The 19846-nt window shown below is 34.2% G+C and overlaps 1 protein-coding gene across 1 annotated transcript in view; it reads right to left on the reverse strand.

Moving 5' to 3' along the window:
• LOC106869839 (sodium channel protein 1 brain) overlaps positions 1–19846 on the reverse strand; it is a 193859-nt gene that overhangs the window by 62603 nt on the left and 111410 nt on the right. The window contains exons 10-13 of the mRNA XM_014915740.2: positions 16283–16349; positions 14135–14388; positions 4549–4719; positions 3065–3258 (exon numbers count right to left, since the gene is read on the reverse strand). Of these exons, the coding sequence (XP_014771226.1) occupies positions 3065–3258; positions 4549–4719; positions 14135–14388; positions 16283–16349 (686 nt within the window). The remainder of the gene's footprint in view (positions 1–3064; positions 3259–4548; positions 4720–14134; positions 14389–16282; positions 16350–19846) is intronic.

Raw genomic sequence — 19846 nt, forward strand, 5'->3', positions numbered from 1 at the left:
GAGGTCATTGCCAGTGTCGCTGGACTGGCTCCTATGCAGGTGGCACATAAAAAACACCACTTGAGCTTGGCCGTTGCCAGTACCGATGACTGGCCCTCATGCCTGTGGCGTGTAAAAGCACCCACTATACTCTTGGAGTGGTTGGCGTTAGGAAGGGCATCTAGCTGTAGAAACCCTACCAGATCAGATTGGAGCCTGGTGCAGCCATCTGGTTCGCCAGTCCTCAGTCAAATCATCCAACCCATACTAGCATAGAAAGCGGACGTTAAACGATGATGATGATGATGATGACATGCATATACAAACACACATACATACACATGTACACACACTCTATCTCACACATACACATACATGCACACACTCACACATATGAGAGAAAGATATATTTAAGTATTTTGCTCTTATACTACATTTAGATAATTCAAATAAGAAAATGACATCAAAAGTTAGATTCACTTCTGGCTATGATTTTAGAGTGAAAAAAAATATAAAAACATACTATTGATTTGTAGATATATCATCTAGTAGATATATGGCTTTATAGAGGAATCATAAAAACTCTCAAGTTTGCTGTTTAAAAAATTACAGAAAAAAAACAGTAAATAAAATTAGAGAGAGAGAGAGAGAGGGGAGGGAAGGAGAAAGGAGAGAGAGTATGGTAAATGTGAGAGAGTATGGTAAATGTGAGAGAGTATGGTAAATGTGAGAGAGTATGGTAAATGTGAGAGAGTATGGTAAATGTGAATGTGAAATTGGAGGAGAGAAATCTGGAAATGTTTCAAATTTCTTGAAAAGTGGCAAAAAGGATAAAGAGAGGTTTGTTTAATAGTGCATATCAAGAGCTCTATAGAAAGCAGCTGTAATAAACAGTCAAAATATTGGTTGTTGCTGGCAGATAAACATCTGATGGAACAGAGAAAAGTTTAAACAAGAAAAGAGATATAACACTTTAAACTTAGTGGAAGATACCATTTTAAACCTGTCTTTGACACACTTGACTTTTCTTCAAATTTTTTTCTTCTTGTTTTCCTTTCAATGAAAAATCAAAAGTCACATAAAAACTAAATACAGAATTTTAATGCTTCTGTAAAAGTGACTTTTTCCTTCCCATTGAAAGCTTCCAAAAGTGTTATTTACTGCTTATCTAAACATTTTGTGTTTGGTTTTATATTTTTGTTTTAAAATATTTGATGAAGTAAAAATTAAACAGAAAACGTATACACGTTCTTTTAATGAATTCATAATAGAACTAGAAGTTGAGCAATTTTTTCTTCACAATAGATTTTAAAAATCAATTTAACTATTTCTTTTTAGTACAGGAAACAAGTTTGTCACTTGTTACCTTAATTTGAAGCTACGTATTCGAAAATTACAATGAAATATCGCTGAAGCAAAATTGAAATTTGCTCTCCATGAATTAATTACACTCCTGATGGATATTTTTACTCTCTTTGTTCTTGATTATTTCTTCAGTGATAGTGTTTGTCAGAGGCACTGAATGTAACTTTCATTCAGTTCCCTTATATAAAAGGTACTGAATTTGTTACACAAAATTTTAACCCAAAACATGGGGTTTTGTAAAAGCTGTTTTTTGTTATGTTGGTAGACAACAGTAAACTGTTTAAATACATCTATTTCTTAGATTAGAATAATCAGAGAGAATTTGAGACCTTTTTATGATCAGGGTGAGGTAATTTTATTGAATACTAGACTACCCATGACCTGTTCAGTCACCAATAGTTCAAGGAATTAAAAAAAACTGCATATCTCAGGAATCCATGATCCAATTTACTCGAAACTTGTGTTATTCCATTTGTGTTCACATTTCACATTTCAATGATGCCTTACTTTCAAAGCATTTTCCCCAGTATATGCTGGTTTGGCTGTTTATAAAGGCACCCCAAAAAACTATGTAACTTGGTAACCTGTGGTCTGATTTGCATGAAACTTGTTTTATTCTGTTCATGAGCATCTGATTCATAATGTCTCCTGCTTTTGTCTATTTCCTCCTGTTTTGCCAGATGCTCAGTTCTTACTTTATCAGTCTCATTGATCCTTCTATTTGCATACCTGTCCTGATCTTGGATAAATGTTTTGTAAAGGACCTGTTCGTACTTCGGTGTGAAATAATTTTCTCCACAGGTTTTTTCAAGTGCATTCAACATATCTCACCTCCAAACCTGCTGCAAGCCACTTTCCTCCGGAACAGAAAGGGGAAAGGGGTGGTGGGGACCTTGGAGTTTCCTGGGAAACCCTGAGTTTCCCTATCAATAGAATTTTGTTTCACGGGTCTTTTTTCCTTTTCCAGGTTATTTTGTATGCTTTCAACAAATGTGACATCAAAACCATGAGTAAACGACTCCATTCCCCAGAAAAGGAAAGATTTGGCTGCTATTTCTAGCACACCCTGCTACCATGTAACAGCTAATTCAGGTCCTTTATTGCAAAATGAGCTAATATTATCAAATGTTTAGAAATGCATATGGTTTAAACATTAATTCATATTAACAGATTACCAGAGAAACTATTGGTGAAATAGTTTAAGGTCAAGTACACTTCCCTACAAATTCTTTCTTAATGGACTTTTAAAAGTAAGTAGATGTTTAGATGTCTTTAAAGCATCATCTCCATTCATTGGAGTTATATATATATATATCATTATGTCTTGTCCAGCTCCAACATCACTAATGTCTCTGTGCTTAAATATCTATTTTTTTCAATGCTGGCATTAAGTGAATAGATTTTCAAAATGATTTCTCTTCAGTTGTTTCCATCTATCTTTCATTGCATTATTTTTTGTGGAAGTAAATTGTCTTAGATCAACCGTAACAACTCTTCTTTTTCTACAACAATTAATAAGAAGAAAACATTTTACTGTCATACCAATAAAAAAAAAACCAAGTCAATTATTCCAACTTTGAACAAAGTAAAATGAATTGCTTCAGCTCTGCTTCACTGGCTTAGCATATATACAGAAATATTGATCTCAGAAAGGCATTAACTTAAAAAGGAAATAAGTTAAAACTGACTATGTACAAGGTTGAAATAAACTGCCATTTACCTGGGAACTGGCTCTCCTTTGAATTTGTCAGGTGTGTATTCAGTATGAAATAATTGTAATCCCGTAACCGCAAAGATATAGATGATAATAATAAGTATTATGGTCAAATATCCCAACGAGCCGAGTGTATTAAGAATTATACACAGCAGCAACCTCATTGTTGTCCAGGACTGGGCTAAACGGAAAACGCGTAGCTGAAATATATCAAAGAAAGCAATTCAAAATAATTGCAAAGAAATTATTGCTTCTATTAACAGTTCATTTGCATGATATTGAAATGGAATGGCGTTAATTAACACTGTTACAATACTGAAATGCATTTAGATTATGTAGTTCATAATTGAACTATAGATTTTGATCATTAGATTGGTTTTATTAAAAAATGCCTATCCTTTTATATTTCCTGTAATATGGTTTAAGTCTTCTGTCTGTCTCTATGGACATCCTATTTCCCCCTTTCTGAATACTTTTCATTGAACAAAACTTTCTCAACAATGATGTAGAATGATAGTCATTCTTGTATTAAACAAATGACTGATCTGTCTTTTATTAGTTAAAGAAAGAACCAAGGCGATAACATTCTATTGAATGTTAAGGTCATAATGATAGAGGATTTAAGTTTTTATATCTTGCGCTAATGAGACAGTCAAGTTGTAAATTATGCCAATATTGCCCAGGAGGGAGACTCATTAATTTGCAGCAAAGATCTTAATTTGTCCAATCACTTGATGCTAAAACATTATACAGATGCTGTTCTACTAATTATTCACATGATATTATTTACAAATGAACTTGCACCAATGATTAATATATTAATCACAGAATTTTATAAAATTCATTTTTGTTAGACTTAGTAAGAACGAGAATATATAGTTGATTGATTGATACTCATCTTAATTTAGTCAGATGATCAACAAGTATTTTATTATTGTTAAATTAGATTTACTTGTTTGATAAGTAGAATATGAAGTGTAGAGAAAATATATAGTTCAGTCCACTTGTGTTACATCTACAATAGAAAATGTTTCAGGGACACTGCTTGGAATAAACAAATGGGAAACTGATTTAGCCCCAAACTTGCCATTAGCTTGAGACTGTGATCTACATATGAAACTGTTTATGAACCATTCATTATCATACAGGAGGTATTGTACAGTTCAAGGGGTTGTAACTATTCATAAAGATAATAATATGCTAAACTGAAGAGAATAAGGATCAGCATTAAAACTAATGTAATGAATAAAATATCAATAGTCTGTCAAATGGTTCAGGATTATTTTATTTGGCAACAAAGCTCAATAATATTTCAATACTGAGGAATTGTGTGATATAAAAAGAATAAAAAATTCTGGAAAAAAAAATTTGAATTCCAATAGGCAAAGATAAGTCAAGATATCCTGAAGGTACTAGACTAGTCATCTTAAATAGGGTTAAACTTTAAGACGTTTTTGGGATTTATTTTAAAGAAACAAAATAACACTTACCAGTCGAAAAGACCGGAATACAGATACACCTTTAAGCCCCTCCACTCCTAAATCAATTAAGCTTGCAGCAACAACAATCAAATCAAATACATTCCAACCACTTTTGAAATACTGTTTGTTAAATGCAACAATCTTCAGAAGAGCCTCTAACAGGAAAACTGATGTGAAAACCTGAAATGAAACAAAACAGAAGTACATTGAGAGAAAGAGCACTGCAAATTATGTTACAATAATGCTTCATATAGACTATTTTTTAGAAGAGCCCATGTTCTAATTGTCTTAATCTGCTTCTTTCAACTTAGTTTCTTAACTTAAGAAACAAATTAATAACTTGAAAATGCCCAAACATATAACATCTATGCTAGTTTGAGAACATTGGATGTAAAATATATCAACACAGACACACACACATTAGGAAGGGCATCCAGTTGTAGAAACCATGCTAAAGCAGACACTGGAGCATAACATAACCTTTGGACCCATTGGATCCTGTCAGACCATTTAATTCATGCCAGCATAGAACACATTAAATGGTGATGATGACGATGACACACACACACGCACACACACACACACACACACACACACACACACACACACACACACACACACACACACACACACACACACACACACACACACACACACACACACACACACACACACACACACTCTCTCATTTAATTGCAAAGTATAAGCGCATATGTGGTAAGCAAAGAAATGTGTTAAATTCTGTCACTATACATAGCTGACATTGTTATTCAGCCCAAAGTCAGCACTCACGAAACAGATTGATGATTAAAGGCACTCCAACCATGACCCTTGCGTTATGCTTTTAGTATGTAAGACTATATGTGTTTATTTTTTCTCAGAATAACGGTTTATGATTACGGGAGATGTAGCTACTATTTCTAGCAGAAAAAAGTGACCATATGGAAGCTATCTCGTTGACTCGTCTTGTTATTTAGCCACAAGGAAATCTTGATTGAACAAACTAATGATCAAAAACATTCCACTTGTGACCATTTTTCAGTTAACATGCAGTTTATTTTCGTAAACAAAGGAACGGGAATTGTCCTAAAAAAAAAAAAATAACGGAAGCAGCGACGGACAATTTACTTTCGCTACTAGTCCCACATTGTTCGCCATCGTCTATGTGTAGATATTGTCATCGTTTGGGTCAACAAAATTGAGGAAATGGTCCGCAACAGCATGAGTACGAAGTTTTCAAGACCCACATACGAAGCCCACCTATCGGATATCAAACGTGTTCCTGGAAATAGTCGATGATTTATAACGGACCAAAGTGTTTCGTGCGTGCGATCGGGGACTGAGTTCTTTATACACTTTTATCAAATGTTGATATATTTCACTGTCATCACTTCCTGATTTTTTTTTAGGACAATTTATTATCATTTTTACGACAGTAAGCTGCATGTTAACTGCAAGGAACACGAGGCCACATTATTTAATACATCCCTTTCAAGGACGTTGAGGAGAGATCGGAAGCAGATTTGGCTGCTATTTCTTGCATAGCGAGTGAAAACAGAGAAGGTCCCCTTATGGCTACACGCAAGCGTGCATCTTTGAGTACGTGCATGAGTATATGCACGTATGTAATGCGTGTGTGTGTGCGCGCGCGTGCATGCGCGTATACGTAACAGAACCTTGCATTGAGGTTCTCTCCAAATCGCAAAGCGCGCGGGGGGGTGGGGGTGGAGGAACTCCACGCATGCGCTCTAGTGGGACTTTGTATCGTCTGCTCCAGAGTTAAGTAAAATGCCGGAGCGCATTCATATTTCCAGAAGATTTACTGTTATTCAAAAATTAAACGGCAACAAAGAATAATAGAAAGATGAGAAAATAGATTTGTTGAAGTGGAAAACGCGAAATATAATGATTTCTGAAATACTGAATGTTGTTGTATGTAAGTAAATTTGCCATATTAAATGTTGAAGACGATCTCAGAAGGAAGGTTTAGAAAATGGGGGAATGGCCATTTAATGAATACTAAAACATACTGGAATGAAAACAACCATAAATTATTGATAAAGATGCAACGATATTTCTAGGAAACTCGACCCAGAAAAATATCGGTTATCTTATTTGGATTAAAATGTCTTTTCACTAGAAAACTTAACATATGGACACAAGTGTGTCGTCTTCTCCTCTCCCCTGGTTGACTTTATTTCCTCATAACTTTCAGAAAAATTAGTTTTCTGATAAAATTTTCTACATATACTTTTCAGATGGTGTAGATTCCGATCATATCGGAATTTAATGAGGAAAAAAAAATGGTATTCGCGTATACATACTGACACACATCACATAATTTTTCCAAAATTTCAAGATTCATTTTGTGCATCAGTAAGTATGTGTGCACCCTCACCATTCCCCCAACTCCCTTAAATTCCGATATACCATATTTTAACGTGTATAAGGAACCCTTGGGGGGCTTAAAATTTGATTTAAAAAAAAGGTATGTTATTACACCCTTCTCTCTTGTAAGGGATTATAATATTTTCCATGTATGAGAGACTCCCATATCTTTTTAACCTAATTTTTGACAAAAAAAAAAAAGGGGTATTTGTAGAAAACATTTTTCTGAAAGCTATGAGGAAACAAAATTGATAGGGCGCATTTGTGTAGATATGCTTATAACTCCATTATTTCTTACTCCAGGAATTTACTCAAAGAACAACCATAAATAATAACTATATTCAGAATTTCTATTTTATTAACCTTCACTCAGTTCTGACCGTTCATTTTTTTTTTCTTTTTTGGCAGACCTACAGAAGTCGACTTTGTTTCCTCATAACTTCCAGAAAAATGGATATTTTTTAATGAAATTTTCTATAAATATGCTTCTGGCGGTGTAGATTCCGATTATGTCAGAATTTGTAGAGAAAAAAAAAAATTTCCGAGGCTGGGCTGAGGAGTTTCGGAAAATTCTCACGAGTAGGTTCTTTTTTTTTTTGATGAAATTTTCTACAAATAACTTTCGGAGAGAGTATATTATGATTATATTGTAATTTAATATGAAAAAGAAAATTGATGGACTCATACATAGTGATACGTCACAATTTTTTTTTTTTTTTCTGAAATTTCAAGCTTTTTTTTTCATATCAAATTCTGGTTAAATCAGAATCTACAGACTCTGAAAGATATTTGTGGATAATTTCATTAAAAAATTACTCATTTTTCTGAAAGTTATGCGGAAACAAAGCCAATACATATGAATTTTCTGCCCCTACCCTTGGAAAAAAAGTTTTGTTTTCACCATATATTCCAATATAATGGAAATCTACACCATCTGAAGAATATTTGTAGAAAATTTCATTAAAATATATCCATTTTTCTGGAAATTATGAGGAAACAAAGTTGGCGGGGTGCACTTGTGTAGTTATGCCATTTTTTCTATATCCATGTCCCATGATGTTCATACTTATTGTTTAGTTTGTTTCGGTTTTTTTTTCTTTTTCTTTTTTTGCTCTTCTGACATCTTGTCTTTATTTCAATTTAATACTTTGTGTCCATCATTTTATTACTGCCATCTAAATGTGTTAAATGTTTTTGCATTTTAAGCTTGTTGTTCTTTGAACTTATGTTTCAATATAAATCAATGTCAGAACAACTTGTCTTTCTACCGACGTTACTAAATGGAAGTCATAAGAATAAACAGCATGACTCCTTTCTTATTCTAGTCTTAATTCCATTCACGACATAGATCCATTTATAGAAATAGAGAACTATTTTAGCGTCATCATCAACTGTTATTATTTAGACCAGCCAATTTCTTTATTAACCATGAAGTTGAGAAAAAGCGGGGACGATATGCGGACTGACAAAACAAATATTGGGGTCAGGGGATCGAATGAAACGAAACGTATGTATAAACAATTAAAATATATACAATTAAATGAGAATGAGTGATTTACAAAAATTACATTACATTTGACAGAGACATCTGAATATTAAAGGGTTAATCAGTTTTTTAACTCATCTGTCATCTAACTATCAAGTTACTTTAGCATCCACAAACAAATGCAGTAATGATGATCAATTGGCACAATTAGCTGATTTTGTCCTGTGTATCATGTTCTCTATCTTCTGTGGTAAACATTGTGCCTGCAGCAGCAATTTCTTCCCTTATAAATATCATAGCTCTTCAGGCTCAAATTTCTAATAACAATTATTAGAAATTGTCAGCACTCCATAAATTGCCCAATAGCAAAATTTTGTAATTAATCTAGAAAAGTTTCACATCTGTGGCATATGCAATTCCATGGCATACATAAGTGTTGGTACTGCAACTATTTTGGCAGCATTACCTGTCGCTATGTCTGGCCTTGTTCCTTTTAACAATATTTCTTCTCTTCTTAGCAAAGAAACATCCTTGTCGGAGATTAGCAGCAATGGAGATGCTTGGCTTTCATAGTAAAGTCATTTACTTTACTTTACACCTGTGAGAAAACAGCTGACACTCATTTCCACAGGAACAGCAATTGGCCTCTTATCATCTTTACTGCTACTCATGGAAAAGAAACTAACACAAACCATCCTTTAACTCTTTAGCATTTAAACTGGTTACATCCAGCCCATATATTCTACTTGTTTTATGGTAAAATTGGCCAAATCTAGCCTCTCACACCTACCCTACAATGTCATTCTAAAAATAAGTAATCACATCATCAAAATCTCGAAGCTATGAGATAATGCATGATTAATTCAAACCAATGTGAATAAATAAGCATTACAATTGACAGAGTAATCTGAATGCTAAAGAGTTAAGCTGTAAACCATCCCCCTATAACTACTTATGAGGAAACAATTCACACTATTGATTTCCATCTTCATAGAGCTTTTCAAAGACTTTCATCATCGTTGACTTGCCAATACCAATATTGAGCAGATTTTCATCTATATTTTAGACTTCTAAAAGATGTCAAACATCAATGGTTTATTGACTCTTCTCTCAGTTTGAGGTATTGTTTGTCTACATTCATATATGTATGTATGTATGTATGTATGTATGTATGTATGTATGTATGTATGTGTGTATGTGTGTATGTATGTATGTATGTATGTATGTATGTATGTATGTGTGTGTGTATGTATGTATGTATGTATGTATATATATTCTTTTATTCTTTTATTCTTTTACTGGTTTCAGTCATTGACTGCGGCCATGCTGGAGCACCGCCTTAAGTCAAGCAAATCGATCCCAGGACTTATTCTTTATAAGCCTAGTACTTATTCTATCGGTCTCTTTTGCCGAACCGCTAAGTTACGGGGGACGTAAACACACCAGCATCAGTTGTCAAGCGATGTTGGGTGAACAAACACAGACACACAAACATATAAACACACAAACATATACACACACATACATATATATGTATATATATTTATACGACGGGCTTCTTTCAGTTTCCGTCTACCAAATCCACTCACAAGGCTTTGGTCAGCCCAAAGCTATAGTGGAAGACACTTGCCCAAGTGCCACGCAGTGGGACTGAACCTGGAACACAATTTACCCAACCCCTCTTCTATTTCCATTTCACTCAACACAAAGTCAGAATATTTACCTACAGTCCTCCTCTACAATAACCAGTGTCCTCCATCTATTTCCTTCAGTCATCAGCTAGCAGTCCATCATCCATATCAAGAATGCCAAGCAAAAACTAGGGGCCACTGCCCTTATTTTTGGGATTAAAATGCTAAGTGACACAATGTCTAATGCTCTAAGTTGAAAATTAATGATTTGATTTTAGTTCTTTTTCTTGTTGAAATACGGGGACAGAGGAGATGAGAGATATTGATGGCAAAGCTACATATACAGGCCAGAGATGGTAACTGGCTGCATTAGAAACGTTGGTTTATTGTAATTATGGTGGGACAGTGAGATGTAAAGATGACAGCTCTTACTTGTCATCAACTGTTATGATTCTGTTGCTCACAATGAGTGAAAAGACAAAAACAAGTAACAAGTAAAATAAAATTTAACGATACAAAATATATATTGCTTTGATATAACGTAATTACCAAAGAATATATTTTGTCTAATTCTAGACATTTTCTCATCAAACTTAACAATGAAATATTATGGAAGATATATGTGAAATAAACCAGAAATAAATTATTAGAAATACAAAACAAACTCAAAGGAAAATTCTCAGGTAAAAGAGAGGTAAATGGAGATAATGTGAATGCTTCTAGACTGATCTATGGAAGTCCAGGTTTTTACTCTAATTTTCTCCTCTATTATTACTGGAATAAGTTAACAATAGCTGTCTGTGAAAATTGGCACTTCCATATTTTGGCATTTCTGTTGGAATATAAATGGCTTGTTATAATCATGAAATGTGAGAAGCACACTTGTAGATCTTTTCTAAACACAGCAATACACATAAATAGATTCACACATGCACACATGCACATACACACACGCATGCACACACACACACGCACACAAACAAATACATACATATATGTATGCATAAATAAATAAATGCATAAATGTGTACATAGACACATACATATGTATGTACATATATATACATATGAACATACATACACACCCAATACACATACATACATATATATGTACATGTAAAACACTTCAGTTGTTTAGCATGTATTAAGTGTATACACATGTGTAGACATCCAAATATATATATATGTGTGTACACATATGTATGTCAAAATGTACAGATCCATTCATGTAATTGCATCTATGTTTGCACATATATGTGCACATACATACGTGCATGTATGCTTATATGCACACAACAACAATATATGCACATGTATAAACGTGAATACATACATACACATGCATTAAATATACACATACATTCATACATACATCATATGCATTACATTCATACATAGAGTCATGCATTTATATACACACATATGCATGAAAAGTCATCCATCCTTCCATCCATCCATCCATCCATCCACCCATATATACATGTATACATACATATATACATACATACATACATGCATACATACATACTTACAAATACAGAAATACATATGGACACATAAATACAGATACACATATGCATACAGATACATGCATACACTCACAAATATACACACACACATACATTCATACAAATACACATATACACACACATACTAGCATACAGATACATATATACATACATACATACGTTCATACATACATGAGTACCCCAGTGATGTGTAAGTTCTTGTGAAAAGACCGTTACTCTGCTAAAGCCATCTCTTCCTCTCTCCACACACACACAATGCATTCACACATAAACACACATATTCATAGATACACACACTCACACACACACACACACACACACACACAAACACACACACACACACACACACATGCACATGGTGTAGGCCAACTTGTATCATAGTACAACCACTTCTTAGAAAATTTGTAAATTTCTTAGGTGTTACCATAGAAACCTACAAATAGGGAATAACTCCCAGCCACGAGATGACTGGCCAGTTCTAGAATTAGACAAACTTTGTTTAAGCCACTTTTTCCAGGTCCCCCTTAATTAATTAACATGCTTTGGCATGGCTTCTACAGTTGGATGTCTTTCCTAACATCAACAGAGTGTACAGGGTGCTTTTTTCATGACACCTGCACTAGTGCAGTCACAAGACAAAACCCTTTCACAGAGTGAAAATGAAGTATTGAGGGAGGTGGCTTTGTGCCAGGTGATGAAAAGTCAAAGTTTAGTTTGTAACAGAAGAGACCAGCAAACTAAACCGCTTATGTAGAAGTTTGAAATTACACAATTCCAGCTGGTCAAGCCTGGTCAGTTTTTTTGCTTCTCTCTTCACCATAGCAGTTTTTAATATAGTGTGTTTCCATTAGGTTCCTGTATGTGAAAGTAATTAAAGTGAGTGAAGCGTGCAGAGAACTGCACTCACCCACTGGTGCTCTCTAAATTCCAATGAAAAAGCTTTGGTTTTAGGCTAGAAACCACATCTTTCTCCATTGGTGAGAAATTTGAAAAATAAAAATGAAGAATTCATACATACATACATACGTACATACATACATACGTACGTACATACATACATACATACATACATATCAATACACACTCACAGACATACATTCATATATATATATATATATATATATATATATATATATACATACATATAGATATACATACATATATAAAAGATACATACATACAAATACTCACATACACACATATACATACAGATATACACATACACACACATACATACATACATTCATATGTATATATACTTACAAATACACACATACATATGGACATATAAATACAGATACGTTCATGCATACACTCACATATATGCATGCATACACACATGAAAATACATACATACACACACAAGCATACAAATACATACATACATATACACATACAAATACATACATACATACATACTTACATACATACATACTCACACATACATACACACATACATACAAATAGATATAAATACCTACATATGCACACAAAAGCACACACATACAAGTATATACACATACAAGTATACACACATATTTTCTCTGTCTTCTCTCTCGTTTCATTCAATAACTTCCAGTTTTCACCTCAGTTGTTTTGTTCATCGAATTCATAGTCGGAAGTTAATCAGTTTTGGCTCCATAACTAATTCGTTACGAAATATATTTTCTTGTCATATTAGGTGTGTTAAAATTGATTGTATAATCTAAGTCTACCTTGAAAAAACATTTGTAATAACAGGTTAATTTTCACCATCATTAACAAAGCTGACATTTTTAGAAGCTATACCATTTAATATAGCTTACTTCATACAAGGGTTTTCTGACTGTAAAAAAAACTGTAAAAAGAAAAGACAATGGCTTTCTATTCACTTAGCATTTGTGTTTGTGTCTCGTTGATGTCTACACACAGTATTTGTTATACATTCAATATCTGTACAGGAAGGCAGTGAGCTGACAGAAACGTTAACCTACACTGGGCGAAATTTCTTAGTGGAATTTCATCTGTCTTTAAGTTCTGAGCTCAAATTCCATCGAGGTCGACTTTACCTTTCATCTTTTCAGGGTTGATAAATTAAGTACCAGTTGCGTACCGAGGTCAATCTAATCGACTGGCTCCTTCCCTAAAAATTTCAGGACTTGTGCCTAGAGCAGAAAAAAATATCTATACAGAGACAATCTTTCCTCTTGACATATACAGCCAATGTATCTCTCTCTCTATATATATATGCAATCAACATGTACACAGTGTTTATCTATACTGTAATTGTCTGTGCACCCTTCTGTGTATCAGTGCATGTTTATTTCAATATGTATGTGTATCCAGCTCATCCCATGCCAGCATGGAAAAAAAAGAATGTTAAATGACGATGACAATAATGAGGATGATGATAAAGTGTATCTTGATGATACTTGCTCTTTGTGTTCTACTGAGTCAGAAAATTATAAATTTATTACACTAACAAATCATAAAGTTATGATAAACGAAACATAAATTTATTATATAAAAAAAACTAAAATCTGTCAAAAAGTCAATGCAATCAGAAAACATGTGATACTTACATAATTTGCAAATTTGAGGACGTGTTTCAATCCCATTGACATTCCATGATGCTCCATCGCCAAGAACAAGGTATTCAGGACAATAGTGAAAATGATGAAGACATCTGTAAATGAATCGGAGATGATATAATGGGCATATGACTGAATTCTCATCCAAGGAGTGAAACAACAGCGGCAACATTTCTTGCAGCAAGAACAGTTTCGGTCATGAAGGTGAGAGTCTTCCAGATGAGAATGGTTGCATTGGTTAGTATCTGTAGAGAAAAAAAAAAAGAAAAGGTCAGTGAACAATGGGTGACATTGGACATATGGATGTTATTATAAGGTCATTGATTTCATGTACTTATGTACAAAGTTTGTCCAAAATAACATTAATTAGTTGTGCTAGAGGGAGTTGTTGTCTTAGAGGTCATCTCTTTAAATTTAGTATGGCTTGGATGGGTCTGCAATAAAGAGACCCTCTATGTGTCACTTCAGAAAATCACGAACATCATATAATCTCGTTTCTCCTCCTTGATTAAAATGAGGCCTTGTGCCTATATAAGAAATGGGTACAGGCATAGTTATATAGTTAAGATGTTTGTTCTGACCTAACATGGTTTCTAGTGTATACAGCACCAGTGTCCTTCATCAAAGTCTGGGTCAGTGAAATTTGGTTAACAAAAATTGTGTAAGTGGATCAGAGAGAAGAGTTCCTATTGCTGGCTTATAGACTTAATCCATCTCCTTGTTTAATATTACCAACACCTGAATACTCTTTGATATTGTTAGGAGGGTCTATCTTATTGCAAGTATTGAGGCCATATGTTTGGTGATGATAACTTCTTCCCTTCTACATTCACACAACCAGTCATGGTTGACCCCATAAAATGGCAAAGGCACTGCCATTCCTTCCATTAGAGACATGAAGTGATGTAAGACATCTATATTTATAGACAAAGTGGGAAACAATTATACCAATGTGTAGCACATTCATTATATGCATACAAATGTGGAACAACACTAGTTGTAATATTCTGTTTCTGAGAAACTTCTCAAAAAGAATTTTGTGTTAAAAACACAAGGACTTTATTTAGATTCACCAGCATTCTGAGCAAAGACCTGTATGTCTCTTTGAGCAAAGTCTTGTGTTTTTAACATACAAGTCTCTTGGAGAAGTTTCTCTGACAAGATATTAAAACTAGTGCTGTACCACACTTGTATACACATTGTAAATTTTACACCACCAGTATTTTAATCCGCAGTTGTTTCAAGTGCATATATTTGTAATTTAATACTTCTCCATTCTCTGTTTCTTCCATTGCTGCCAACAATATCAGTCTGAAATATTTCTTTGTTGGAAATTTCTAAAAAATGTTAGTTTAAAAATAAGAATATCTTATAAAGATTTCTCACAAGTAGTTGCTCTATATTTTTGGTTTCAATATTCTGAACAGACTAAACCTCAAAATAACCACAACTACTCCTCCCCCAACCCACCATTTATTCCACTCTTCCATCTCAGTCTACTTTTTTCTGTTCATCACCAATCAATGAAAATATTGAAGTCAGTTGTTTTCATTTCCGCCTGTCTTCAAATAGTTTTAGTTTTGCCATGACTGTAACAGTCATTGGCTTCTTTTAGACAAGAGAGGAGGTTCTAGACCAAGGGCTTAGAAAACCTTTCTCATTTGAAGTATACAACATTAAATTAACAAAAATCTAATAAGGTTGCCTTTAAGAAAATTTTATCAAATTTACAGATAAATGTAATTATATTTATTATGAAAACATAAATATTATTAGAGTTATATATATATATATATATATATATATATACATATAAATGCAAACTGATCTTTTAAGGGTTTATTCTTTTGTTTTAATTTGACATTAACATTTCCATGCTAGTATATATATATATATATAAATTTCTATCCGAGGAATTTCTGATAGGAAATTCCTTCCATGTCTATCTAACATATAGACTCTGTAATTTCTAGTAGCAGATGAAATACATGTAATGGTGAATAAATACTGCCAATATATATTCCAACTTCATATTTTGTTTCACACACACACACACACACACACACACATACACACACACACACACACACACACACACACACACACACACACACACACACACAAGATACATTAACTGACCTCCTTCTGACACTGTCAAAGTGTTTCGTCTTTCTTGTTCCTTTAAAATCTGCTCTCGGGCTGTAGCCTGAAAATATTATATAGATTATTAAACATTTCATGCTACAACAAAATATTATTTAGAAAGAGTATACTGTATTGGAAACATGTCATATCTCTATCATATATTATGTCAATATTGCTAACATGTGATAACTCATAAATATATACTGTAATCAGTATAAAACTACTTAAATAAAATATGCTATTATATAGATAGAAGTACAACATAGATTACAGCTACTTGTCATGTCAATGTTTTTCATATCTGTAGATGTCTGTCTTTGTGTATATGTTTATGATGTTTGGATGCTTGGTATACCAGAGTAAATGGTTTTTACTGTGAATTTCCCTGTATTAACAATGTATTACATTAAGCTCTTATTGACCATTCCCTATTTGATAAATAGTAGAGAGAATACAGCAAAGCTCTGTGGTCCCTGGTCTGTTTCTTTGCTACCCTACTTTTGTTTCTGCTGAATAATAGACAATTTATGATGAACACAGCATAAATCTACAGAAAGAATTCAAACTGTGATGACGACTGCAGAAATCAATGACTGAAGACAGAAGAGGAAGACATATAGAAGAGACAGGAAAGGAGGATGGAGAAGAAAACAAAACTAAGAAGAGAGAAGAGGAAGAGGTGATGACTGAGGAGAAAAAGTAAGACAAAACAGTTGCTTATAATTAAAGAGAGAAGAGAGATGCTGAAGGATTGACTGAGAAGAAAAAGACAAGACAGTTGCTGATAATTAAAGAAAGTAGTTTAACTGGTGGTGTTTTCTGTGATAATACTTAACTCTGTTTTAACGTAGAGATTATGTGCTGAAAGCTGCACCAAGTAAATGAGATACACTTGTAAAAATAAAGCAGAAACAATTCACTTTTTTTGTTTCCTTTTTTATTTTTTATTTTTACATCCATTTTATTTATTTGTTGCACAAATTGGACAGGTTTGCTAATAACTCTGTTGTTGCCTGTGATGTTGTTGCTTGTGATGATGAAGTTGTTGTTGTTGTTACCTGCGATGATGTGGTTGTCTGATATGATGTTCTTGTTAGGTGGAGTGCAACGGTGTTGCTAGGTGGACTCTATCAGCACTTGGATGTACTGATTCTCCTGACATCCAGATGAAGCCTGAGACAGTCTTGTATAGAGCAGTTGCAGTTGTGATGAGGGTGTCCCCAGAAGAGTATTGTCAGTAACAGGAGTACTGTTGCTCTGCTGGAGCATCTTAACCCTTTAGTATTTAAACTGGCCAAAATATTCCACCTGCTTTATGTCCAAAATGACTAAATCTGATCCACTCACACCTACCCTACAATGTCATTCTAGAAGTAAACAACCACAATATCTAACTCTTGAAGCTATAAAATTATTCATGATTAATTTAAAACAATGTGAATAAGTATTATAATTGATCGAATAATATGAAAACTAAAGGGTTAATCATGATCCATATGGTTTCTCTCATTGTTGCAAGGAACATCAGACTGAAGGTCCTGAAGAACAGTGATGGGGAGTGTATGAGTAACAGGCCATTCTAGAATATTCTGTAGGTGTGAGATCTATTGCCATAGTTATCATAGCACAACAGGAGTGGGTTGTGTTTTGAAATTGTCTCAAATCTCAAAATTATTTCGGAGTTTGGGGTTTGAGTGTCTGAATCTGGAAATGAGTGATGCAGGAGAATTGGAATTCAGCCAAAAGTATATTTGTAGAATGTGAACCGTTGAGAATGGGAGCTTCCTAGAATGATTAAAAGCCCCCAGCAGAATAGCTACCCTTTCCAGCATCAACAGAGGCCCTATTAAGGACTAAGCTATATTTCTAGTTTAGCATAAGGAATGAGAGTATAACGAAGAGCAGAATGAAATTATGAATAGTTTCCATTTAATTTATATTAGAATATATTTTATCAACCCCCAGACTGTGGTAAAGTGAAGTTGACCGCAAAAGGATTTGAACTTCAAACCACAAGCTTAGTTCTTTCTACACTAGTTCTGCAGCATTAGTTAACTCTTTAGCATTTAAACTGGCCATATACAGCCAAAATATTCTATGTGCTTTATGTTCAAAACCATCTGGATCTCGCCTCTCACACCTCATCTACAATGTCATTTGAAAAATATACAATTGTCATCAAAATCTCAAAGCTATGAGATAATGTTTGATTAATTCAAAACAATGTGAATAAATAAGTGTTGTGTTTCACTCTTACAAGACAAATGTTGAATGTTTGGAACTGCAAGTTACACAGCTCACTTTTCGAGAAGCACACTGTACTGTTCTTAGTAACATTCTCCTGTCATGATTTCCATGTGGTTGCACAAGACTTCCTTTGAGAGTTCTATATACATATCAGGATACCAAATCAGCAACCCAATGCAACTGTCACAATAAGCATTACATTTGACAGAGTAATCTGAATACTAAAGGGTTAATGATAATATCAATAAATCAATGATTGATTATTGCTACATTTGATTGGAGGTGGGGTAAGAGGAGAGAGGATAGGTTTTCATTATCGCTGTCACCATCACTTACATCATCATCACCATTGTCCTTGCTGTCACCACCACCATGGCCATCATCACCACAAATCAATTAAAGAAGCTTTTTTATATGGTCATTGTGAAGGTGCATGGCTTAGTGGTTAGGGTATTTGGCTCACAATTGCAAGGTCATGAGTTCAATTCCTGGTGACATGTTGTGTCCTTGAGCAAGACACTTCATTTTATGTTGCTCCACTCCACTCCGCTGGCAAAAATGAATTGTACTTGTAATTCAAAGGTCCAGTATGCTGAATCTCCCTGAGAACTACATAAAGGATACACATGTCCGTGGAGTACTCAGCCACATCTGTGTTAACTTCAAGAGCAGGCTGTTCCATTGATCGAATCAACTGGAACCCTCATCGAGTGCCAGGGGTTAGTTTATATGGTCATTAGATCTGCTAGAAAATACTGCTTAATCAACCTCAAATTACATACCCATCTTTAAAACAGAGAAGGATAATGTAGTTCTTATTTATTCCGAAAATGACTGAACTGTAACTGGCTGAATAGTTTTGATCATGTGTCTAATGTGTCTATTTAATCATGGTTGACCTGTGGCTAAACAAGTATAACAATAACAGCAGCAACAGCATTATCATCATCAATAGCAACACATTTTGTCTTATCAGTGTTTTCATGACATGAAGGGCTAAATGGCTTTGTAACCCAACATGTCTTCATGTATCTCATTCTTCCCTCATCTCTTCTGCTGTCAGTCAATGTTCTAACACTTTCAGTTCTTACGTAAACTATTACCAACACATCTTTGATTCATCTTTCACCACTCACTCCCTCCTTCCCTCAACCTAACATATTTCATTCAGTGAAGGAACATAAAACCAATGTTGTACTGTCAGTCAGAGGCCATTGACAGTAACAACATCTCTCTCTCTCTCCCCACCTCTCTCTCTCTCCCCACCTCTCTCTCTCTCCCCACCTCTCTCTCTCTCCCCACCTCTCTCTA

The sequence above is a fragment of the Octopus bimaculoides genome, chromosome 20 (genome assembly GCF_001194135.2).
Source record: "Octopus bimaculoides isolate UCB-OBI-ISO-001 chromosome 20, ASM119413v2, whole genome shotgun sequence".
In the NCBI taxonomy this organism is placed as follows: Eukaryota; Metazoa; Mollusca; class Cephalopoda; order Octopoda; family Octopodidae; genus Octopus; species Octopus bimaculoides.